This window comes from Equus przewalskii, chromosome 21 (genome assembly GCF_037783145.1).
Source record: "Equus przewalskii isolate Varuska chromosome 21, EquPr2, whole genome shotgun sequence".
In the NCBI taxonomy this organism is placed as follows: domain Eukaryota; kingdom Metazoa; phylum Chordata; class Mammalia; order Perissodactyla; family Equidae; genus Equus; species Equus przewalskii.
In genome coordinates, this window is record NC_091851.1 from 14,249,022 (window position 1) to 14,275,910 (window position 26,889).

At 40.4% G+C, this 26,889-nt stretch overlaps 1 protein-coding gene across 17 annotated transcripts in view; it reads right to left on the minus strand.

Annotated features, from left to right (window-relative positions):
• PLCB4 (phospholipase C beta 4) overlaps nt 1–26,889 on the minus strand; it is a 388,953-nt gene that overhangs the window by 21,901 nt on the left and 340,163 nt on the right. For all 17 annotated transcript variants that reach the window (XM_070587877.1, XM_070587870.1, XM_070587869.1 and 14 more), the window contains 4 exons: nt 12,741–12,829; nt 11,830–11,980; nt 6,207–6,256; nt 6,000–6,065 (listed from right to left, as the gene is read on the minus strand). In XM_070587877.1, the coding sequence (XP_070443978.1) occupies nt 6,000–6,065; nt 6,207–6,256; nt 11,830–11,980; nt 12,741–12,829 (356 nt within the window). The remainder of the gene's footprint in view (nt 1–5,999; nt 6,066–6,206; nt 6,257–11,829; nt 11,981–12,740; nt 12,830–26,889) is intronic.

Consider the following 26,889-nt stretch of genomic DNA (forward strand, 5'->3'; position numbering starts at 1 on the left):
ATTCATATACAATTTCAGATTTTATAGCTCTCCTTTAGAGAACAGAGCGGGCCCCTGGCCTCTCGGGGTACCGATGGTGGCAGCTAAATCTGACTTCCCCTTTGAACAGGAATGAGCACTCCCCTGTTTACTATACCTGGGCAACGGTCTTCATGCCTGGTCCCTAGAGGCAACTGAGTTGTAATTCTTCTTCTAACATGTTACTGGGAGTAATTATCCAACTTTGGGTTTTAAACTTTTTGTCCTAAGGATTTGACCACATCAGACGATTGAAAAGCATGCTTGTCTCAGGAAAGCAAATGGTTCTGGACCTAATGAGTCATGTGCTAGGGTGGATCACTGTTGCTTAGCTCTGCTTTTTCTGTATCTCATCTAACAGATACTTGAAAACCATCCCCCCAGTTTCCATTACAAACTGAAGAGGTGGTTCTAGAAAGTGAGAGACAAATAGAAGTCTGACAGCCAGCTGCATTCACAGGGTCAAAAGCAATTGACCACTGGCATTTTCCAAAAACTAGGCATGTTAATAGCATCTCGATCTCATTTGGGGCTAATGGTCATTTCTCCTCACTCTCTTAGCAGCAGACCATCCACCTGTTTCTATGGCTTTCTTTTACAAATGGCAGCTGTTCATATTCACACCACTGTTGTGTCTCCATCCTGCAGCTACCCTTCAAGTTTGGAAATAGATTCTCTTTTGGATGAGACATTTATTTCTTAAACCACCGAGATTTAGTTCATGGATTCTCTGCTTCCCTATAGGTCTGACATTATTGGCATTATTACCGAGGCTGATATGTAAGAGCTGAGAGTGCCCTACCATCACTGAATGTGGACTAAGTACTGGTCTTTGCTCTTAGCTACCAAGTGCCAAGGAGGAAGCATGGGCACTGTGGTTGGGAGGGTGCAGCTCAGGCTACCTTCCCTCCGTGGTAGTTATTTTACAACCTAAGGGTTTGGGATGGCAACCTTAGTCAGCCCCATCTTGGGTGGGCTTCAAAACTGTTATAAAAGTGTTGTAGATTTTGTTTCACAGAAAGGCTGGGGGAATTTATTCTCACTATTGCTTGACAACAGGGTAGAACTTGTTTTTTAAAGGGGCCTGAACTGCATCTTGCAGGCAATTGGTGGGGTTTCGACTAAGGGGCCGAGGGACAGTAAAGAGTGTTAAACAATTTTCCTAAAGAAACAGTTCTCAAAATTTATTGTGTGTAGGAGAGGAGTTTATTTAAAATGTATTTCATAGACTTCTCCTTGGAGATTATAACTAAGACTCTGATGGGCACAAGAATATGGAATTTTATGTAACCTCCAGCTCTTGGCCCAAGAATCATATGTGAAAAATCAGTCCCAAAGGAAGCCAAGATATATGTGCCGTGAGAGACTCATGATTGCTCTTAAAGCCCTTTCACTAAGACCACCAAGATGTGTGGAAAGATAAATTAACGTGGGAAAAGTCAGAGGCAAACCTGCATAGTGGTTAAGAGCTTGAATTCTGGAGTCAGACAGAATTTTGATTCAAATCCTGGCTCCACCTTTAAAGGCTAGGCAATTTAGCCAACTTGTGTTTCTTTTAAGTGTAAATTATCTCATCTGTCAAATGGTTGGTAGACTGTTGCAAAAATGGCCACAATTTTTTCCTCTCTGCATCCATCCCCACTTAGCAATGTGACTTTCTGGCTCCTCCTGCCAAGAGAGGTAGAGTCCTCAACCCTCAACTCTGGGCCTTAGGATTTTCTTTAGCCAAGAGAACAAGGTGGAAGTGATGGTGTGCCATTCTGAGCTGAGGCCCCAAGAAGCCTTGCCTGCTTCTGCTTGGTCTCCTGGGACCCCTGTTATCTGAGTAAGTCTGGACTAGCCTGCTGGAAGATGAGAGACCACATAAAGCAGAGAGGAAGTGGCTCAGGAGAAGTCTTCCAAAACAGCCAGCCCCCCTACATTTGCCCACCACCTGCCAAACTGACAATGACAGCAGATGCAGGAGTGACCTCAGCTGAGACCAGAAGAATCATCCAGCTGAAGCCAGCCCAAACTGCTGACCCACAAAACTGTGAGCTAAATACATGACTGTTGTTTTAAGTCACTTACATTAGTTTGTTACCCAGCAAAGGCTAACTGATACAAGTTAATATAATTATATTACTTCATGGAATTGTTACAAGAATACCTAAGAATAAGTGCTTAAGTAAACCTCAATGTAGATTAGCTAGTTTTACCATTTTAAAAGTATTGACAGGAAGAAAATTAGTGTTAGGAGAAACATGATCAAATGGAGATCAGGCAGTAAGTGTGTCTAATGATGATAGGTTTGTCACATCCTTCCACTTTCTTCAATAGCTTTTCTTTTTTCATTTTTAAAGACAAGTGTGTTAGTCAAGTAGGCCTCAGCACATATCAGGCAAGTAAATAGTCATATATATCCTTCATCTTACAAGCTGGCTCAGATGAGACAGTGGCAAATATTCAGGAAATATTATAGACTGAAATATTACGGAGTTTACAGACAGGAAGATCTCATTATTTGACAATAATTATTTGCAAAGCCCTTGGACAGTTAAAGTAGATGAAAAGGACTTTAGTTATAACCAGCATTCACGAGTTGTACAGCTCTAGGCCAGGGACTCACTTCTCTGAATTTCACTTCATTCATGTCTAAAATGCAGACTTCAGGGATATTGTGAGGATTTGGGAATATATATAAAATGTGTAACACAAAAGTGGCATGAAATAAATGTTAACCTTATTCATAGTAGTAGTTTTATACAAAAAGACTACAAAATTCAGAGTGCATAAATTATACAGCCAAAGCAGGTTGAATAAAAAAGTGGGCCCCCTGTGTATTTAACGTGGGAGAAGGAATTCATTCATAAGCTTATAATCACACACTTGTAACTTGAACTTGTGAAGTAGCTGAGGGTATGAAAGCAAGCCATGAAATGCATTCCCCTGCTCAGAAATGCTTCTGAAAGCAACGGGCAAGCACTGCACATGTGACTGGGGCCACTTAGCTCTGCTGCTCGACCTAAGGAACGGTGAAGGCTTCCTGCAAAAAACCACACGGGACCTGTTATGAAAGTCCACGCAAACTTAGGCGGTAGGATTTAGGGAAACTTAAAATCTTCTTTGAGGTTTTGGTTCTATTATAATGTGGGGCTCTAAGAAACTCAAGGTTGTTTTCTGCAAATGATGGCAACTTTGATCCTTTTGGCCATCTGGGACTTACTGGTTACTAAGTAATACGAGCATTTCCCTGCCTACGAGTGTGAAGAAAACGGAAGGAAGGAAGCAGGTGGTGTCTGAGGTGGAGGAGAAGAGCTACCCAAGACACCCATCAACTGTCTCGCAGAACACTTTTTCACCTGCTGTGGACTAAATTCTTGTGTCCCTCCCAAATTCTTTTTTTTTTTTTTTAAAGATTTTATTTTTTCCTTTTTCTCCCCAAAGCCCCCCGGTACATAGTTGTATATTCTTCGTTGTGGGTCCTTCTAGTTGTGGCATGTGGGACGCTGCCTCAGAGTGGCTTGATGAGCAGTGCCATGTCCACGCCCAGGATTCGAACCAACGAAACACTGGGCCACTTGCAGCGGAGCACGTGAACTTAACCACTCGGCCACGGGGCCAGCCCCCCTCCCAAATTCTTATGTTGAAGCCCTAATTCTCAATGTGATGGAATTTGGAAGTGAGGCCTTAGGGAGGTAATTAGGTCATGAGGGTGGAGCCCCCATGAATGGGATTAGTGACCTTATAAGCAGAGACAGGAGAAAGATGACAGCTCTCTCTACCATGTGAGGATACAAGGAGGAGGCTGTCTGCAGTCAGGAAGGGGGTCCCCATCAGACACTGAATCTGCTGCACTTGACTTTGGACTTCTAACTTCCGGAACTGTGAGAAATAAATGTCTTTGTTTAAGCCACCTGGTCTACGGTAATTTGCCATAGTAGCCCAAGCTGACTAAGACAGTGTCTTTGCCACTCTTCTGACTAACCAGATACGCCTGTTAACTGACCTGAGTCAGTGTGGACGCAAAGGTAGACACGAGAATCAACAGACAACTCTGCTCAGTATTATGCAGGTCACGTTCTAAAGAACTGATGAGCATCCTTCCTTAGTAGCTGTCCAGGTAACCAGTATACTGACACTGTCCAAACCAGATGGAGATTTATATAACATCCCCTGTGCTGCCACTGCATTGCTGCAACGAGGGGAACTTATTTATTTATTGAAGCATCCAAAATTCTCCACAGAAAAATGTAGCGAGAGTCTGAGTTCTAGACTCAGGTGATTTGGGTTCAAATAATGGCTCTGCTACTCCCTAGTGCTGGACATTAGTTAAATTGTTTAACCTCCCTAATCTTAATTTCCACACGTGCAAAGTGGGGACTTAGGCTGTGCCTTATAGGGTAGACAGTATTAAATGAGATAATAAATGTAAAGTGCTGCGCACAGCATCTGGAAAATACTCAGCATGCAAAAATTCTAGCTGCTATTATTATTATCATTCACAGTATATTTCCCGGTCATGCCTCAAGGAAATATTAAGTGAGTGTGAGGCCAAAATGTTTAAGTTTCCAAGTGGCCCAAAGGCCACTGAGACACCTGCCTCAAAGACAGAGATCCCATTTCAATGGAAGGAAAATGTGTTGGATGATGCCTTGCCATGTGGGTACCAACTCCATTCCTAATGAACTAAAGTCACTTAAGCTGCATTCTCATTTTCTTTTCTCTTTTTTTTTCCCGTTGCCTTTGCATATTGAAAGCTGGTGCCAACGGCCAACAAAATTGAAATCACCACTTTAGCTGTGTCTCCCATAGTCCCACATTTATGAAAATCTGTGGCAAGTTTTCCTTAGGGGCAATGAAAGGAATTACATTGGATGGAATTATTCATGAAATTTAGGAACAGTCTTTGAAGCGACCTCTACATCAACAGATCCATGAAATTCAATAATACAGGGAATATTACTAGGCCAAGAAGAGGCCAAATTTCTCAAAGGAGCGTAAATCGCTAAAGAAATGACAGAGTTCCTGACCATGCTCTTTGCATCTTACTATCTGGAGTAAGTCAGAGGTACATCTCTCAAGTCCAGCTCTGCAGGACACGCCATGGTTTGAGGCTTGGGTCAGAGTATAAAGAATTGGGAATGCAAGATTAGTTTAAAAGAACTCAGAAGTCCTTTCAAGGTAGGAAATTAAGTCTCTCTTGGTTTCATTGCCCTTAATGGAAGAGGACACACATTATGCTTCCAGTGGTAGCCACTGCTGTGACATACCTTAATAAGGAAAGAGGTATTAGGCTGTCTTCCTTTCTCTGGGAAGGAACACTGGAAAGCAGGATGATGCTGAGGGCTGTGAAGTTTTCCAACCTACATGAGAATTTCCAAGGCCACCTCCTGCTATTCTCTTAAATTTGCAACTAGCTCTTATAAATTCTCACAATCACTGTCAAAAGACTCTTCTTATGGGTAAAAAGGAAAAACAACTATATTTCAGAAGTAGGCCATGACGGGGGAAAAGTGAGAAGAGTTCTCTCTCTAGGTGCCGGGGTGAGAAGTCTGGAACTCAGCAGCCTCTCCCTGCATGCACCGTGTGTGGCAGCCCATTTGCCAGAGCCCAGGGAACTCCGGTACTTAGAGGATAGGATTGCCAGCGGGTTTTCAATAGTCTGGGTATGGCCCGCTAGTTTAGATGAAGTCATATTCTTAAACAATTTTTCAATGGGTTTTTTGATATGCTTTTGAAATAACTGTTAGAAATGCGCATCACAAATCAGTGACAACCGATCCCAAATGGATTCTGCTTTTTAATTTCCTTTTCTAACCAGTTAAAATGAAGGTAATACTGTCCAGTTGGCTGGTATCAGTTTCTAAGGAGTGTTTTGGCTGTGAAGAATTCCTCAGTCCACAACACAAAACAGTAGCTTGAGGGTTTCCTCAGGGAGCTAAAAGGAAAAAACAAACAAAACTACGCACACATAGGCACGCACACACAAAACACTGTACCTTTGCATGTTTCTTCTTTAAAGAATTTAGCTCCTTCTGTTGTTTCTTTAAATGCTTCAAGTAAGCCTGTGGAAAAAACAAAGAGGATCCAAAATAAGTTTTCTGTAGCACTACAACAATGATTATAGCTGGTGAGAAACAAAAATACGTTGGTTTCACCAATATGTGTAATTCAAGAGTGCTTGCAAAATGACCAAGCAATTTTACCTTCATCTGCTTTAAATCTTCTATCCTTACTTGAGGGATAAGTTCAATACCTAAAAAAAAAAATAAAATTAAGTCACTGTGCATTACAAAGAAATTAACTAGACACTTAGCTGATATGCTTATTGTCTTAGGTCAAGTTCCCTACTCACAGAGCCTGAGGTGAGGGTTCATGTGCATGTGATTTACTGAGAAAAGGCTCTCAGGAAGACCCTCTGAGGGAGTGAGAAGCAGGACAGGGCAGAGGAAGAAGGTCGAGTGTATTTCTAGCTGAAATCCAGCCTCAGTCTGATCCTACAGGGTGCTCTTTAGCATAAATGGCCCTCCAGAGTTGCTCTACCACGAGGTAAGGAGACTGAGCTTTTGTAACCCCATATCATCAGCTGAGGGTGTCAGAGGTTTTACAGAACCTTCCAGGCATTTCTAGGCAAGAGAACTCCCATGATCTGAGGGCAACTCTAGGGAGAAAAGTGTAGCGGTGATTTGCAATTGGCTAACACTCCTAGCAGCTGGGGGATGCAGCACTGACCCCAACAAGGAGATCTGACTAGGAGTAACAGCATCTATTACAGTTACCCTTGTCTTTGCCATTTCAAGGCACATTATACCAGTCATCTAACTCCCAACTCTATTTCCTACTTCATCATCTCTGAAGAACAAAACATTTTTTCAGCTTCTTTCTTTTACCGCATTTAATGTTAGCATTTCAGCAATATGCTTTTGAGCAAAGCAATGCCTTCAACATATAGGAAATAATGAAATCAAACTGTTATATAACAGGATGCGGTCATGAAGATCTGGAGTAATATACTAAGTTATCCTGCTATCTGAGTGATGCCAAGCCAGGTGTTGTCATGGCAACGACTTGGAGAAGAATCCCAAACATTCTGTTTGATTGCAGATTGTCATCTTAGGCAAACAAAATGAATGTGCACTCTGTACTATAATCGATTACCATTAGAATCCCAAAGGCTAGGGCTGAGATATCCAAGAATGATCAGTATTGAGTTCCAGGCTCTTGTTTTTCAGTTTTATCCATTTTAAGAAGATGTGCACAACCAGTGTGTGGGCGGTAAGGCTGGAAAAGGAGAGCTGTGGCTGAGAGAAATCAGTCTTGTGATCTCAAACACTTTATGATAGGGGTGTCAAGGGAATATGGGGTTGCTCTCTGGGCTCTTAAGCCTGACATCACAAGCTAACTCCCTGCTTTACTGAGGACAGTGAGAGGCAGTGTAGGGCAGAGGAGTGAATCCTGGATAGCTAAGAGCTCTCTATCTTTGGGTCTTGTCTGTGACTCTTGTCTGTGAAATGAACATATGGACTGGGGGGTATGCAAGGTCCTCCAGAAATCTAATTAATTAAGGATTTTTTTAAAAGATTTTATTTTTCCTCCCAAAGCCCCCTGGGTACATAGTTGTGTATTTTCAGTTGTAGGTCCTTCTAGTTGTGGCATGTGGGATGCCACCTCAGTATGGCTTGTTGAGCGGTGCCATGTCCGGGCCCAGGATCTGAACCGGTGAAACCCTGGGTGGCCGAAGCAGAGCACGTGAACTTAACCACTTAGCCACGGGGCCAGGCCCCCTCCAGAAATCTAACAAATACTAAGAGTTTGATCCAGTCTGATGAGATGCTTTTTTTGGTCTTGGTTCAACTAAACCTTGATGAACAGGAACCTATGAAAACATAGGTTTGGTTTTGTGTTTTCTGAGAGAGACACAAATAACTTGTAAAAATTTTAGCCCTATAAATAATTTCATTAGAAAAACACTACACTCTACAGAACAGGAATTGGTACATGCTCAGTTCTATCTGTATGTCTAGAGCCGCCTGTCTGATAGAACTTTAGATAATAGCAGAAATGTTCCATATGTGAGATGCCCAACGGATAGCCACTAGTCACATGTGGCTCTTGAGCACCTGAAATGTGGCTAGTATAACTAAAAATTCACATTTTAATTTTTCAGTTTAAATAGCCGCATGTGGCTAGTGGCTACTATATTGGACAGTGCAGGCCTCCAGCCTACCCTGGTGTGAAAGTAGGGTTATGTGGAATCTTTTGGATCCAAAGATTGTGGCTAGTTGAAGTTTCACTACATAAAGTTTTGTTTGTTTTTTTTTGGAAGATTAGCCCTGAGCTAACATTCACTGCCTATGTTCTTTTGGCCGAGGAAGATTGGCCCTGAGCTAACATCTGTGCCCATCTTCCTCTACTTTATATGTGGGATGCCTGCCACAGCATGGCTTGATAAGCGGTGCGTAGGTCCATGCCCAGGATCTGAATCTCAAACTCCGGGCCGCTGAAGTGGAGCATGTGAACCTAACCACTATGCCACTGGGCTGGTCCCTCACTATGTAAAGTTTTCTGTTCTTATCAACAAAGCTCATTAAAAATAACATGTCTTTTCTCAAACCATAACTTGGAGATCAATTAGGAGCTGAGTTTTCTTAATTCTGTATGCTTAAAATTAAAGAAAAAGTCAAGAGCATCGGTGCAGTTACTGCTGTTTGTCTGCATTTCTAAGAGAACCCATTTAGAACTTCACGATTTCTCACTTTCACAGATGTTTGCAGCCAACGCTGCTGGGCGGCGCCCATGTATCTTGCTGCCTCCAAGTCAGCTCACTTTAGTTGACTTCCAACACCAGTACCTGCATTTCCTTACCTGAGGACTCTCTTTCCTCCAAAACGTGCTTTACTGTCCTTCTACCAATCTAGAATCCTCAGGGAATTTATCCCTCCCACAGGAGCTCTCAACAAAAGGCTGACCAGAGTCAGAATTCCCGACTCCCTCACCCCTCCAGGAGGACACCTCTGAGGTGTGTGTCCAACACCAGCCCCCAGAGTTTCCCCAGAGGTTAAGCTCCAGGTGCCTTAGTGGTAAGTAACTTGAGAACACTCTGATTATTGGCTCTCTTTCCTTCCTTGTATCACTTCCCCCTGCCTCTACCTGTGTCCATTACACCCCTCAAACTAACTGCACTGGAAACCATGTCTCAGGGTCTGCTTTGGGGTAACCCAAACAAAGACTATTCTCTAGAGGGCAAACAGAAGCTTGCCTTCTCAAATGACATCTCTTCCCACAAAGGCCATTGGAGTAGAGTTTATTTCCTGACTCCCTCCCCACTCATCCCCCAAGTCATAGAGAAGAATTGGAAGAACACCTATAAACTTCTGTCTCGTACTTCTATGCCATTCCCCTAAAAGCTACCATGTTCCCCTAAAAGAACAGGCCCCTCACTTATAGCAGGCTCAGTTGAGCCTGGCTACCTCCACATGTGTCCTTCTAGGTTGTACATTCACTGCTCTGTGAACTCCAGCATCTGGCTCTTGGTTTTCCTATGTAGGCCTTCCCAAGCATCCAACATAGTGATTCAATAGCTATAAGAAGAATCCTCATTGCTTTCTTTCTCATTTCTATGATGCTTTCAATTCTAGAAACCTTCATCTCCACTTGACCTCACCTTCCACTGACAGCTATAAATGGTATATTCACTTTGCTTGAAACTGTCCCTCCTCCATAACCAGTAACTTAGAGGTGCCTCTTACTGACCACAATTTCCATACTGTCAATTTTACTCACATCCATCATGGGTGCCTTTTACCCTCATCCTGTTCCTGTTCCCTCTAACCTTTTCCTTTTCTAGCACAACTCCCTCCTCCAGCATCATGCCCCAAATTTTTATCTGGCCCTTAGCATCTATATACCCCTTTTAATGAGTTCTTCTGCCATGACTGTTTTAATCTTCCTTAAAAAATCCTTTGGCATTCCCCACTGCCTTCTCAGGGTGGTCCCAGACCCTTTCCAGACCAGGAAAAGTGAACTATTCACCACTTCCTATCAGCATTCGCCCTGCCCCCTTTTCCTAAATCTAGGTTACTTCCTAAGTTGCTTCCTCTTAGGATGCCTTCTCTTGGCTCCTTCACCTTCTCTTCCTGCTCAAGTCAGACCTATGATTCCAGGCCCAGCTCAATTGCAATCTCATCCGTAAGTCTTCTCTGGGACCCTTGCTGGCAGGGACACCTTCACTCCTCCTGTTTCTGAGTAGTCAGCCCTCACTGACCACTGCCTAGGTTGGCCATTGTGTGGAGCCTGCCCTATCTTATCCCTCTAGCCACGTGAGGTCCCTGAAGATTTGAAGGCAGTTCTCATAGAACCTAGGACTGTCACTTAGAGTAGGCTTCCAAGTTTCCTGAATAAAAGGCCCAAATGAAACAGTGTGTAGACCCTCTTTCTCAGGGCGTCTGCTGAGGAGACTGGAGTAGAACTGAGAGCTGCTTGGCTCCTTCAAGTGCAGCCTCATTTGGAACCAGGGGTAAGTTAGTTCTAAACACAAGCATGGTCCCTTCTAGAACTAGGATCACTTCTGTCGTCTGTGAGAAGCTGGCCACACAGCACCGTTTTTCAGGCCATTTAACTCACTATAATTACTAATGTCTTTAAGTACTAGTGGGTGTGATACAAGAACTTTAATTAAACAAAAACTCTCCCATTTCCTACGGTCTATCTCTGCCTGAGTGGCTAACGTTAATAATGACCAGTGCTGGTATGGAATACCCAAAGCCTGTATTATTACCTTGTTCCATGTTCTTTCCAGAGGAGAACAGACAAACAGCTGCAGGCAAAGTACAATTTGGGCTACTTTTGTGCAGTCTCATTTTCTAATTTGTTTCACAAAGCTCAACGCACACTTGGTTTCCTGCTAAATTACTATGCTCCTTTGGTTTGGGAAAACCTGTCATTTCTTACCTTAAACTCAGCACTGTTTCTACTTAAGTGTACAAATAACTTGATTCCCTCACACAAGGACACTGAATTTACATATAAATGAGACAAATATAAATATACTGAGTAAAAAACCATTAGGAAATAGAGAAATTCTTATTCTAGTAGGAAGAGTGAGCTTAGTAAATGATTCATGGTCAAAGAGGACATTTAAAATATTTAATTAACAGTGTGGGATGGGCACCATCCAATCAGAACAGATGCCTAGCCAGTAAGAACGGAATTCAACTTTAAATAACCAGAAGAGTTGTTCCCCTCCAAACTGGCTGAATGTTAGCACATGGGACACATAATTCTTTGTGATGACACCTCTTATGATATTTTGTTTCATCCACAGGTAACCACAGAGAATTGGCCTTCAAATGCCCATTTGATTATTTTACAAATAAATAAGCATAGATGCTAAATATCTATTGTTGGGGAGAAATTATCAATAAGGGAATCTAGAAATGTCTGAACAATCATGACTCTGTTGGTTCATGAGCCCACTCCCTGTCCAGATCCGTGCCTGAAGTGGTATCTGGAAGAGCTAGCAAAGTTCACTGTGTGGAAGTTCTTTCCATGAAGGACACTGAATTTAAACATTTTCTAAAACTATGGATACTGTACCCAGTGGAATTAAGGTTCAGGGGACCTAGCAGATGAAACACAAATGCTGACTCCCTGTTAAACACTCAGGGAAATTAAGAAGTTTGTCTAATCCACAAGCAAACATGCTGTTCTGAGTTTTACTGGCAATGAAAATGGGCAAAATGAACAATTCCTAATATCTTCATCAAAGACTCTTTAAAAATAGTCTAAAACAGCGAGAATAGGTAAGGAGCCCAAACAACTCTGCTTTACCTTTCTTGGCTTCCATGCCAGGCCCCAGGGCGGCTGTGGTGGTTGGTCTGAGCTCGGAGCTGCTCTGTGGGGTCACATTTGCTTTGGCAGTGTTGGCCTTTCCTTTCTTCTCATTCTTAGAAGTGTCACTGGGCACATCAGCTATGTCACTCTAGAACAGAAATGTATATATTACCCCAAATGAATGCCACTTCAAGGTCGAATGCCTTGCACACTCTGTATTTTACTGACTCCAGTCTGTACCATTCAGCTTCTCCCCTCCCCTCCCCTGCCTAGCCTTCCATTCCCTTAAGGGATCTTTGCCTGCAGAAATAGACATTAGACAGTTCCCTCAGGCCTGAGGCAAAGGATGAAGTCAAGGAAAGGAGATGCAACTCTTTGAAGGTACACCTTCTCTTTTTCTAGCTCCTGGAGAGATTGCTACTTCCACTCCAAACTGAGGAGTATAGTAAAGGGAGCTTCAAAACAAAGAAACAACCCAAGCATGCACTGAAATGGGAGAAGGTTGGATGCAAGACTGGTAAAAAAAGAAACAACAGTAAATGCCAATTTCATTGATTCACTGAATTGGGTTAGCTGGTATTTTACTGTATCACAAAAGCATCTTACATTTTAAATGTTCCTAAAAGCGTCCTGGCTATTTTCCATTTCATTTCTAATGGGTCAAGGGTCCCCAGTTGTGAATTAAGCTACTGGTGATGAAGTGAGTTTTTCAGATGGTGGTCATACTTTATTAAATATAGTATACTTTCATAGACCTTGAAACTATTTTGTTGAATCGATAAGTTCCATTTTAAAAATCCTCTTTAAGCTTATTACATTAATTTATTACTTTGCCTGGCTCTTGTTATCACTGTTTGACAACCAAACTTCCCCAACTCAGCTGTCTTTAGTCAACCATTGCTACTTACAGTTTCAATGCCCATAGCTCTCATTTGGTCTGCTCTCTTTTCCGTAATGGAAAGAAATTTCTTTGGATCTGATAAAGCATCTACAATATCTGAAAAATAAAATAGCTGAGTTGTTAATTCTCTGTTTTATTGAAAACATCCAAGAAAATTCAGCTGATCAGCTATTCATAATCCTAGACCCCCATTATGCCTTCTGTTAAGTACCTTTTCCTAGGATATCAGACAAAATTCAGAAAGCACAGCTAGTTGCAGAGAAGAAGAAATAAGTAAAGCAAGGATCAAAGGCCAGATGACTTCTTCCTATTTTCCCTTTGGTTCTTCCCCAAATAAAGGAGATAGTGTGGCAGGGCAAGCTAAGTGAATTGCCCTGAGTTCTTGACTGTTTACTTGTGTGACTTTGAGCAAGCTGATTCATGTCCCCAGCCTCAGTTTCTTCCTCTGAAAACTAGAACTGATACCATCTACTCTGAAGGGGTCCTAAAGCATTCACTGAGATGATGAATGTAAAAAGTACTTGAAGCATAGTAGATGCCACCAACACTAAGTCTTATGTTTAGATACAGAAGGCTAATGTATATTTAAAGCCAATTTTGGTTCCATGGTAGATAAACTGAAATATCACTCCAGTATTTCCCCAGCTATAACTTGCACTTAAAAAATAGTAAAATTTCATCCTTTATATCACGATGTTTGAAGAGTGCCAAGTACTTTCAAACAGAATTTCATATAATTTACCAATACTTTGGAAGGAATAATTATTCTTGTTACCTTAAAACACTACATAATTTTTAAAATTATATGTTTATCAATTTTCCCTTAGCAGAATCACCTTCTTAATTACATTCTTAAGATATTTTTTCTTGCTTTAAATTTTTTCTTTTTCTTTTTATAATAGAAAATAACACACGCACATGATAAACATTCAAATACATAAAACAAAAAGTAAAAATCTCCTCTCCTGCCAATCCTACACCCAATATATTGTTATTCATTTCTTCTATTCTTATCGGATTTATCTTTTTAAAGATTGGCACCTGAGCTAACAACTGTTGCCAATCTTTTTTTTTTCCCTGCTTTTTCTCCCCAAACCCCCTCAGTACATAGTTGTATGTTTTAGTTGTGGTCCTTCTAGTTATGGCATGTGGGATGCCGCCTCAGCATGGCCTGATGAGCAGTGCCATGTCCAGGCCCAGGATCCGAACCAGCGAAACCCTGGGCCGCCAAAGTAGAGTGCGTGAACTTAACCACTCGGCCATGGGGCCCGTCCCTTATCAGTATTTTTTAAAACTCTAAATTGGTTCATAGTTTTCTGTACCTATTTTTTATTTTTTAACTTCATATACCTTGGAAACATTTCCATATCAGCAATAAAGGTCTATTATATTACTTTCAAGGGCTGTGTAAACATTCCATTTTCTCAATGAGTATAATTTTTGTAACCAGCTCCTTATTGATAGACAGTTTACTTCCAATTCTTTTCTATAAAAAGCAGTGTCGTAGTGAATGACCTTGAGCATCTGATAGCATGCCTTTTCATACGTCCATATGATAAATTCCTAGAAGTTAAAATGACAGCTAAGAGTATTTCTCCTTTTGAGATTTACTGCCAAATTGCCCTCCACTGAAGTTGCATCAATTTATTTTCTCCTACCAATGGTATATGAGAAGGTTTGAGTCTACTTATCACTCATGACCCTAAGAATTCTTTGTCTCATAATGGGGAAGGTGGACAAATTAGCCCTTAAATCTCGCTTAGGAAAAATCACAATCATTTTTTGGAAGTTAACATTCTACGAATATATTCACCTATTTTTAACTCCTTATTATGAAAATTTTCAAACATACATAAAAGTACAGAGAAAAGTAAAATAACCCCCCATATACTGATGATGAAGACTCAACAGTTATAAACAATTAGCCACATTTCCTTTATCTATCCTTTTTTTTCTTTCTCTTTCTTCTCTCTGCTGAAATATTTTAAGGCAAATTCCAAACATCATAACATTTCATTCTAATTACTTCTCTATGTGCCTCTAAATAAGAAGAGCATTTTCTTTCAGAACCAACCATACCAGTCCTGTATTCAACAAAATCGGCAGTAATTCCTTACTATGATATATACATGGCCCATCTTAATATTTCCCCTATTTACAGTTAGTTTGTTTGAATTAAGGTACATAGTCTGTACAATGTCTCTGAGAATTATGCCTCTGAAATGTATTTTAATCTAGAATACTCCCTCCTACTATTTATTTTTCATAACGCATAGACGTCTTGAGAAGGCAGATCAGATGTCCTATAAAATGTCCCACATTCTGAATCCCCATGCCTCCTTGTTGTGTCATTCAGCTCAAAGGCTTGATTTTCCTTTTCATAAGAATACTTCATAGGAGGTGCTGTGACTTCATATGGGTCACATGGAAGCAGAGAAGCCTGGCCGTCCCACTTACTGTGGTGCTAAACGCACTGGGCAGGCTCAGGACTTTTAGCCCATTTGTGTCTGACTCCCAAATGCTTCCTCCCTCCACACATCCACACTGTTATGGGGCAAAGTGAACCTAGACTGTGCCCACTGAACTCTCCTGCCCTTCCCTGGAGAAGACCTACCCAGTGCAGGCCTCCAAGCACACTCCCACATTGGATACACTTTGCCTCAGTTTCCCACTGGCACAATTCAGTGGATGACCCACAGGGCTGGCTTGTTAGGAAATAAATAATTGCTTATCTTTAATGATGTACAACCAGTTTGGGATACTGGAGAGTGTATATGGCTTTTGTGTGTGTGTGTGTGTGTGTGTGTGTGTGTGTGTGTGTGTGAGAGGAAGAGTGGCCGTAAACTAACAGCTGTGCCCATCTTCCTCTGTTTTTTGTACGTGGGTTGCCACCACAGCATAGCTTGACAAGTGGCATAGGTCCATGTCCAGGATCCGAACCTGCCAACCAGGGCAGCCAAAGCAGAGTGTGAGAACTTAACCACTATGCCACTGGGCCGACCCCTCCCTCTTGAGGGGTAACTTGTAGTACTTCCAGTAGGAATAATGGATAAGTCCTTAATCACTTAAAACCAAAGATAAAACCAATAAAGCAAGACATTAAATAATAAAGTAATCCATAATCCTGCCATCCTAACGAAGCTTTCATTTTTGTTTATTCTTATGTATTTTTTCCCATATGAATATACATTTCACATCTTTTACATAAAATTATATCATCTGCTTTTAAAATTTATTATTAGGTTTTTATCTGTATAGTTTTGAAAATCATTTTCAGTGAATGAATGTTCTATTGAGTTTAAGTACCAAACTATTCCCCATGCTAGATATGCAGATGGGCTTCCAATTTTTCTAAAAAAGATGACTTTACAAGAAACAGTTTCAGGCAAAAAGTGATTTCATCATCACTTTCTTTTATCAGAAAATTATGGGTTCAGACACAAAATATAGAAATGTATATGCCTGCTGGGCATTCCTAACAAAATTTGTTCCTAATAACCTTTGAAATAGTTACTGAAGGGCGATTAATGAAGAAACGAGCACTAAGAAAATAAAGCAGAACTAAGAGGGTGTAGTGGGTTGAACAGTGCCCTCCAAAATTCATGTCTACTTTGGTACCTCAGAATGTGACCTTACCAATAAAGAGGGTCTTTGCATGTGTAATTAGTTAAGGACTGAGATGAGACCATTCTGGATTAGGGGTGGCCCTAAATCCAATGACTAGTATCCTTATAAGAAGAGGAGAGGACATACAGACACAAAAAGAAGAAGGGCCAGGTGATGACAGAGGCAGATTGGGGTGACATAGCTACAAGCCAAGGAATGCTAAGGACTGCTGGGAGCTATCAGAAGCTGGGAAGAGGCAAGCAAGGATTTTCCCAAGATCCTCCGGAGGGAGCGTGGCTCCACCAATTCCTCGATTCCAAACTTGGAGGCTCCAGAACTGTGTGAGAATAAATTTCTGTTTCAAGTCTACTGTTTGTGATAAATTCGATTACCAACGGTGACTGAGAAAAAAATTCTGCCACTTAATTTCTCGAGTACACACCTTTTATATAAATGTGCTGAAAGTCACAAAGCAAACTTCATCATTGTGAAGGAGGGCCAATTGGCCCCGAACCTTCCAAGGTCCTGCCATGGTTGAATCTCAGGGGAATCACATTTGAATCCCATGGGTATTCTTCCTGTTGACGGCAGCAATGTCTTAGTTTCAGCCACAAGGGCTGATTATACATAATTCTGACCTAGAATTTATGTTCTATATTTTCTAACGTATAGTTACAAAACAATATGTAAACTAGGTCATATATTGTTTTGGATGACATGGACAAACTGGCTGAGATGTTATTGTCAGCCATCTGCTGCAGGAATACATAGATGTAGCCTAAATTACACATCAAAATAAGATGCTGCAGATTTATCCATTAGTTGGATAAATATCATTACTTAAATCCATCCTCAATTACCAACATTAACAATTCTAGAAACTGCTGGGGAATTACATTCCCAGATCCTGAAATTCTGCCTTATCACTAGAATTTTAATGAGATGTCTTATTTGTAGTTACATATACTTTTAAAAAATTTACAATAAACAATATAACAGACTTCAATAATAATACAAGAGCATTCTTGACCAAATGGCAACCAAATTACACCAAAAATAAGTATGGCTTTTTCAAATTAAATCACATGGGACAAAAAGGAGATTATGAAATGGCTAATGGCCTTGGACAAGGCATAGGTTAGCAGGTTATTTGAAACAGGTGTTTTATTCCTGGCACTTTTGAATAATAAGTTGGATACTTGGAGGGCACATAATTTTGCCATGGTGGCAGGTGTTCATTCTGCAGCAAGATCAATGCAGAGGGCGGCAACTGGCCACTTGGCACAGTTCCACCAAAACTGTTCAGCAAAGGACAAAAGGGCTCAAGATTGGGGAGCCAAGGCCTTTCCTGGCCTCTTTTAGATAATTTTTCTATTGTAACTCAGTTTCTCTTCTGGCCAGAGGCATATACACCTGAGTTTTAAATATATACTTTGTATACACACAGACATATACACACATACACACATATATTCACACACACAAATCAGTTTCTTTATTCAACATGCAGCATATATCAAAGAAGGAAACTGATTTCTAATAACCACACCTAAAATAATGTATCATCAGAGAATGAGAAGCGATACCTCAAATATCTAATACCTCCATATACTTGTATAACTCTAATGTTATTTTTTCCTTGCCTCAGCCCAGAAAAAAAGGTTTCAAGAAATAGCTAAATAAATCTGGCATATTCATGGCCAAAGTTTTGCATATTCAAGTAAACCCGGCATCTTTCTTTAGTGCCAATCTGATATTTTATGGGGCTTCTTCCCTCGTATTGGGGGAACACTATGTCTGGCTATGTCCCCCGCAGTTCAGCATTTCACAGGACAAACTACTGGGCAAGAATGGATTTTAAAGGCTGATCCTCATTGACTGGTGTAAGCAGGCCTGTCTAGGGTCTGGCCACCTGGAACAGCAGGCTCTGACTCTACGGAACCCGCCAGGGGGAGCTAAAGTTTCCTAGATACTTGGAGGCTATGGCACAGGCACTGGAATCTTTCTTTTTTTTTAAAAAAAAACAAAGCAGTTTGCTTTTTCTCACTTGCTTCTTTCTTCTGGACTTAATGGAAGTTTTACTTATTTGTATTTTTAAAAAATATCATCTATTTTGGGGTTTAGTGCCATTTCCAAAAGGCCGGGTCTCTCCTAATGAAGACTTTCCATGTATATTCTGTTTTTCCCCTCCCTCCCTCCCACCAGCCACTTCTATACAGAGTTGAAAGCATCAATTTAGGCATCCTCAAGAACTGAAAAGGAGATAGTGATTCCTTAGTACAGAATTCTACACATTCACTTAGTGGCTTTTTCAGGAGAACTCTTGTTTTTGGTTTGTTTGCTTGTTTGTTTAATCACTGCTTTTCAAGGCACTTGATCTTGGTGCCTCGTTGATGAGCTCCGACCAGGTCACGTAGAGCCCCCAATGTCCTCACTCCTGGCTTCCCTCTCGGTCCACATTCTACTGTTTCTACCTCATCAAGAGGTAAAGGCAGCAGAAAAATACATGTCCCCTACTGGCTGCAAAGTGATGCTAAGAAAGATCAACAAATCCCTTAACTATGATTTTGGATTAGCTCTTCCAGCTTCTACCACGTGATTAAGCATTTCCCAAACTGCATTTCCTAGGATGTTGGAAGATACATTGGGTGCTCAGGGCAAAAAGATCCTGTGGTCGAATAAGATCGGGAAATGCTCATGTCTCCCCCTCTTCTTGGGCTCCACAGTATGTCTCAAGGAACTATGCAATAAAGGGCCTGTTGAAATTCCCTTAGCCTAGCAATTCCCAAGGTATTTCACCATGATCCATCCTGCCCCCTTTCCCTCCAGAGCTTTTCTTTTTGGTCTTCTTACTAATATTTTCTGCAGTTCAAAAGATGCCACAAAAATGGATAACACTGCTATGCAAATTAGTTTTTCAACAAATATTTGATAGAGAGAATAAGGCGTTTTAGCACCCACGAAGGAGAGGACAAAATGGAACAACTTTAAATTGTATCAGGAAATCCTGAGACCACACTCCAGGAATGGCATCTTAATTAAGGGTGTTCCTCCTCTGGAACTACCTGATGTAAGAAACGGCCAACTATCTTTGCAAAGCAACCCTGTGCAGATGCTGGGCAGAGTGAACCCTCCCCCCGTGATCTATCTTTAATCACAAGGGAGGTGGAAAGGGGAAGTGGGCAAATAAACAAAGGGCCACTTCAACTTTGCTTATGTCAAATAGCCTAGCTGCAGAAGAGAAGACAAAATCTACAGTTACAGAAGCAGTGAGAAGCACAGCTCAAGGAACAAGCATCAAGAAGCTTATGAAACACAACTCGGAGCGACATTTAAATATACTGCTGATGCGCCATACATTCTGGAAGCACAGCATCAACTCTTAGTTGTTCTCCTCCCGACCAGTCAGTAATCATAAAAGAAATATAAATGATAAAACCCATCAAAGCAACAGTGGGTGGGAAAAGAGAAACACTGACACTTGTTTAATTGTCATCAGCTTTGGAACTGTTTTCCGTCACCCCCGCAGTGGCTGACGTGTAGTGATAAAGCACAGTGAGGGGTAAGTGCCGCTGACAACGGTGTTTGCACCTTCAGATAAAGCAGCAAAGACAGCCTGTACGCTGAGTCTCACTGGATTCGACAAAGGAAGAACGTACCTTAGCACCCAACCCAGATCTTGTCTTTTGTGTATGAGCATGAGTAATAGACAGGGCTGTTTCACTCTATGCTCAGTAGAAAAATAATATTGAAAAAATTAAACTGAGGCTTCTTGATTCATCCCTAGTCATCCCTCTCCTCACTGTTAACATTTCTTCATGTCAAAATTTCTGAGAGTTTAGAGACTTCATCTCTGTTCTTCAGCCCAGAGATATTTTACATCTAGGCCACTTAGGAATAGGATGATTTACGAAGAGTTCAGAAGCTCTGGGAGCCATCCTTGCTCTGTTACTTCTTTGTGTGTCTTGGGAGTTACACTGTGGTAACAAGGAGTAGTTGCACTAAAATTCCCTGCCTCTGTCTCCTGAGGGGCAAGGAAGGAAACCAGAGAACTGACAGGAGTGGAAGAGGGTCAGGGAGAAAGCACTGGCTCTAGATCTATCTCATGTGGGAAGGAACAGAGTTCAAGGCTTCCAAAGAATGCCATATGTGAGAAGAAGGAAGTAATTATGAGCAATTGCCAAAGTACCGAATCGTCTCATCAGCAGGGACTCATCATTATATGCTGACCTCACAGCACAGAACCTTAATGAATAAGGGACCAGCAGCTCCTGTAAATGCCCAGGCCCTCCTAAGGAACTGTCTTGACTTGGAAAAGCCTCTTAGGGACATTTTTCTTGTTTCTATAAAACGATGCCACCCTCCTGACATCACTGAGACTTAAAATATATTTAAAAATGACATACAATACAGAGTGGTTGGTGCTTAAATACAATCATGGTAACATTACTAAGTGCATTAGAATTCTGAACCTTCTTAGTAGGCACACGATTAAGAGATTCTTCTTAGGATAATTAATTGCTTGTTACAAAATAATTTACTGCAGCAAACGAAAGGGTAAGTTAAGAAGAAAATATAACCAATGGATTTTTCTTTAGCTTGTTAAAAGTAGTTGAAAATAGGGGCCGGCCCAGTGGTGTAGTACTCCACTTTGTGGCCCAGGGTTCGCGGGTTGGGATCCTGGTAATGGACCTAGCACCGCTCGTCAAGTCCCACTGTTGCGGTGTCCTACATAAGACAGAGGAAGACTGGCAGCAGATGTTAGCTCAGGGCCATTCTTCCTCACAAAAAAATAATAAATAAAAATTAAAACACTTAATGGAGGGGTTGCTATGGTCAGGTACCATTTACTCTAAGAGTTCATTTGATCTTCATTTATGAGGTGGGGACTGCTGTCATCCTTCAGCTGCAATGAGGACACTAAAATGTAAAATGCTACGAATAACTCATACAAGGACGGCCAACCAGTGAGCTGTGGGGCTCCAGCCAGCGTTCTTACATATCTGCTACGTGGCCTCAGTGAAATAGCATCCATCAGGCCAAGAAAAATAGACAGTCTTTGAATCCCCAACCACTACAGTCATAGAACTTTATCTAGACGTTGAAATGTACTGAGACCACCTTTGAAATTATTAGAGAGAGATCTAATGAGTAATAAAATTTGATTTAAACAATTACTTAAGAAAAAGAGGAACAACTCAATTTAAAAAAACAAAGGGTACTAGTGTGTATTTTTAAGGAAAAGGAATACGAGCGACCAAGAAACACATGAAATATGCTCAATGTGACTCATACTTGTAATTATGCAAATTGAAATGATGAGATATCATTTTTACTACCATTCCTGGAAAAAATTAAGAATTTTTTAGAATCCAGAATTGGCCATGGTGAGTGAGAATAGGGAGCCTCATATTCACTGTGTGGGAGTACATACTGATAGAACCCAAAGGGCTGCATAAAGAGATAGTGGAATATACATATAATGGAATATTATATAACCTTTAAAAAGAATTAAAAGCCCTGTATGCATTGACATGAAATGGTCTCCATGATATATTATGTAAAGAAGCAAAGCTTAGAACAGAGTGTATTATATTACCTCATTTGGTTCACTTAAAAAGGAGATATGTATAGACGCACATTTATACACATAAACTTTATATTTATGTATATACATATTTACTTATATATACACAAATATGCTTTGTTTTATAACCTTCCACTGTTTTAAGATATTCGTGTTTTTATTTTAAAATGTTGTCAAGAATTATCTAGGTGGCAGGATAATATGCTGCTTTAGTTTTTCTAAATTCAAAATAAATACATATTTTTAACATTCTTCCATCTGCTATTTTCATATTACCTTGCTGTTACAGAAAAATAGGGCAAAGTATAATTTTTTTTAAAATTTACAGAAGTTATATATGCTTACTTAAATTTAAACAACCCAGAAGCAGTAAGTGGAGTCCCGCCATATTGGACAGTGATGTTCTTGGAAGTTACCCAGTGCAGCGGGCTAGTTCCACCAAACCCTCACCTCCACTCTCAGAGAGTATCTACTATTAAAGTTGGGTGTATATCCTTCTAGAATTTTTCCTATGCACTTTATGTACAAGTGTAAACAGATAGTTAAGGGTCTTTGTAAATAATAATGAGATTGTCTTGCAATTTGCTTTTTCTCTCAGCTGCAGATCACTGTCCTCCTCCTGTGTCTAAACACTGAGATCCAAGTCAGTATTTTCAATTGGTGCATAGTATTCTATAGAATGGCTATAACATATTTAACCAGTCCCTATTGATGGACTTAGGCTGTTTTTCATCTTTTTAACACTAATAATGCTGTATGGCATTACAGCACAGACTTAAAAAAATTCTTTTGCATTCAACAATCTGATTAAAGAAATAAATAGTTGCTAAGTTAAGTAATTGGTGAACTATAAAAGTTGGGACTTAATTAACTTCGTCAGGTATAAGAGGTCTTAATTCTGTAACTTGCGGAGTGATTTTGGATGAACTGACCCCCCTACAAAGCTAAAAAGAGGGGCCGGCCCCGTGGCCCAGTGGTTAAGTTTGCATGCTCTGCTTCAGCGGCCCAGGGTTTTACCAGTCTGGATCCTGGGCGTGGACATGGCACCACTCATCAGACCATGCTGAGGCAGCATCCCACATGCCACAACTAGAAGTACCCACAACTAAAATATGCAACTATGTACCGGGGGGATTTGGGGAGAAGAATAAAGAAAAACAAAAAAAGAAGATTGGCAACAGTTGTTAGCTCACGTGCCAATCTTTTTAAAAAGAAAGAAAGAAAAAAGCTAAGAAGATATAATTTACCAAATTACTTAGTGACTTGAAAAGGTGGATATTTTCCTTAAGATGTGATGCCAAAATTATTCAACAGGAACAGCACACTCTTCTTGCTGAGTAACACTAGTCTTTGAGGATGCACCCTCAAACACGCACCAGATCTTTTCCGTTTTAGCACCAAATACCCTGTTTCAGCTTCCTCAAAATGCATAAATAAGTCCAGCTGGCACTTTCCTTATCAAGGCCGTGGCCTGGGCTGCTTTCCTGGCTGGAGAGAAAGCCTGTCTACCTCTCTGCTGTGATGTATTATTCATCTTTCAAGGCCCCAAGAGCTATTGAAGTCTCCCTCAGCCCCACTCCGATTAATCACTCCTTAGTTCAATGCTTCAAACACCCTCTGGCTTACGACACCTTGGGCATTTATATAAAGGTTACACTTATTTATGTATATGCATATACCTGGCTTATGTATATGTATAAGTGTACAAAGTTGGAAAATTCTTGAGGGTAAATGTACATGACTTCTTTAACTTTACATCTCTTTCCCAGGTCATTCACAGAGTAGGTACTAAATAATAATTGTTAAACACACCTTTTCCTTTGAGAAAAAATCTTTAAATGAATACACCAATGAAATTCTGTTTTTACTGATTAAACTAGTAAAAGTTAACAAAAGTTCTATCTCATACGCTGCTGATGGGTTATTTGGCAATCTGTATCTACAGCTTTAAACATGTATACACTCCTTGATGCAACAAATCCACTTCCAAGAATCCATCTTCAGGAAACGATTATCAATATTTCCAAAGCTTAGACATAATATTGTTTTCAAGAAACAAAAATGGAAATGACTTCAACATTTACCAATAATAAATTATGGCATAAGTAAAATGGAATTCCATGCAGCCAATAAAAATATTTGATGACATGGGAAAATATTCTCCATTAAGTGGGGGGAGGGGGAGAGATTAACTCTCTGAAGTAATGAGTATGTACAGTAAGATCCAACTGAATTAAAAACATAATAGAAGAAATGAGATTGGACGTAAAGGAACCAATATGGTTTAATGGAGTTCTCTCTGGGCAGTGGATTTACGGACGACCCTTCTTTCATTCTTGTGCTGTCAGAATCTCACTCTGATATATACTGTAGCTTCTTTACCTTTTACAGCATAGAATCTGCTAAATGTATTTGTGGAATGAATGAATGAATCCCTATTATCCTTCTTTAGCCACATAAAAACCTGATGATGTATATTGACAGCTTTCTTTTTTTCCCCTAGAAAATGCTGGAGTGCAATGATGCAGAGTTTCATTTTGAACTTTTCCTATAGAATCAACAAAGAACACCAATGTGCTAGGGAATAGGGACTCTACAGATTCTCCACTGCACTGGTTGAGCCCATAAATGTTCAGATCTGAATGTGGTAAGTTAGTTAAGCAGATGAAATATGAACACATTGTGTAAGTGAAGAGGCTGTAAAGAAGATCAGAAACCTGGAAAAAGACAGTTCTTATATTCTTATTTTGTTATCTTCAGGTAAGTCCTTAAATAAACTCTTATAATGTCTGCCCTCAGTTTCTTCACATATAAAAGAAATGACTAGAGAATTCTGAATAAACCATCTTTGAATGTCAACACTGAAGTTAAGACATCAATTTCAGAATCCCATCAATGATAATGCAATACAGAAATTTCAAATGCTTCTGATAAAAAGTAAGCAATTACAGGGGCTGGCCCAGTGGCACAGTGTTTAAGTTTATGCACTCCGCTTCAGCAACCTGGGGTTCGCAGGTTCGGATCTTGGGCGCAGACCTAGCACCGCTTGTCAAGCCACACTGTGGCAGCATCCCATATAAAATAGAGGAAGATTACCACAGATGTTAGCTCAGACAACATTCCTCAAGCAAAAGAGGAAGACTGGCAACAGATGTTAGCTTACCAATCTTCTTCACACACACACACAAAAGTAAGCGATTACAATGACATGTTAGGAAAGAATACTGGCAAGACTATTTTTAAAGAGGTTAATTTGAGTGGCTGAGTGGTTAAGTTCGCACGCTCCGCTGCAGGCAGCCCAGTGTTTCCTTGGATCGAATCCTGGGTGCGGACACAGCCCCACTCATCGAGCCATGCTGAGGCGGCATCCTACATGCCACAACCAGAAGGACCCACAACTAAGAATATACAACTATGTACTGGGGGGCTTTGGGGAGAAAAAGGAAAAAAATAAAATCTTTAAAAAAAAAGAGATTAATTTGAATCAATATGTATATAAGTAGTGACACTGGTAATAAGCTACATTATAAATATAGGTATTTCTTGAGCATAAACCCACATATGGCCACATCCATTCTGAACAATGTCCTATTTCTGGACTCTATATAAAGTGCTTGACCCAAAGTAAGAGCTTAACAAACTATTTCTTTCCCTTTTCTATTCCAATAGCCCATTTCCCTGGAATGAATTACAGAGTTTCATTTGAAAAGTAACCCACACAGAGGCAAAACTTTTAAGTCTTCCGCCGTATTTGTTTATAGAACTTTTTCTAAAATGTGTTAGGTTTTGGATACTGCCTGCTTTCTAAGCTCAAGTAGGTGGAACATGATTTAATTCATCTGCTGATGGCTCAAGGCCATCACGTGCTCCGACACACACTGCAGGTCTCCTGTCTTTTTTCTGATCCACTTACCCAGCTTCACAGCGCCCCTCCTAGCCTCTTTTCTGGGCTCTTATATCTGCTACTGTACGATGTAGCTTCTAATGGGCTTCCTTTTTTTATGAAAAACAAAGGAGAAAGAGGAAGGAGTCTTTCCTCTGTATTTTGTGAGTGAAAAATCTTTATGGCTTACTTTACTTTTTGAACCTGCAATCAAGTGGCTAAAGTTGAGGATTAGTTGCAGAATATCTGCCTTCCAGAGAAGCATTATGAAAAACAAACAATTATTAAATTAAACTAACATTATCAAAAACAAACAACAAAACAACCCCAAATTCCCCCAACAAAACTGTGATATGTTTTAGTACCATACAGAAATGATATCTGTATCTATAGCCACACACACATGTGTGTACACATTTTTGAGCCTTGCTATGTCATATACTGTAATGGTGATCACTTCACAAGAACGTTGTGAAGGCCAGGAAATGAGGGGCTTGAGAGGTTAGGTCACTGTCCCAAGGTCACCCAGCCAGCAGTGAAGAGTTAGAATTTGAACCCTTGGTTAATTTGACACAATCACTCTGCTGTAGTGTTTCCTCATGGCTCCAGAGACTCTGGGAATATAGAGGATCTTTGTTTTCTTTTAAGTGTCTTGCCTTAGGTGGGGGTTATAAAAAGTTAATATGTTTGGGTTTAAGCAAACTCTCTTATGATTGGTCCGGCTTTTGATTCCTCCCATTGGTTACCTTAGTAAAACCAAAGGTTGTCTTCTGTGGACTGATGACTGGGACTTTTTGTGAAACTGAACTCTATTGTGGATTTGGAAGAAAATCCAGGCATGTTGATAGGTGAGATCAATTTAAATCTTTTAATGATACCAATTGATATCTACAGTTCCACATTATTTATGTCCTTTCCCCCCTTTGAATGATGGTATTAAGTATATCCTTCACAAACATATTTGTAAAAATTGATAAACAACATAAAACTATAGTATTTTAAAATAAGAAAGAATCTTAATGATAGTATAGTCTTGCTCTTTCATTTCTTATGAGGAAACCTGAGGTTATTATTTATTCT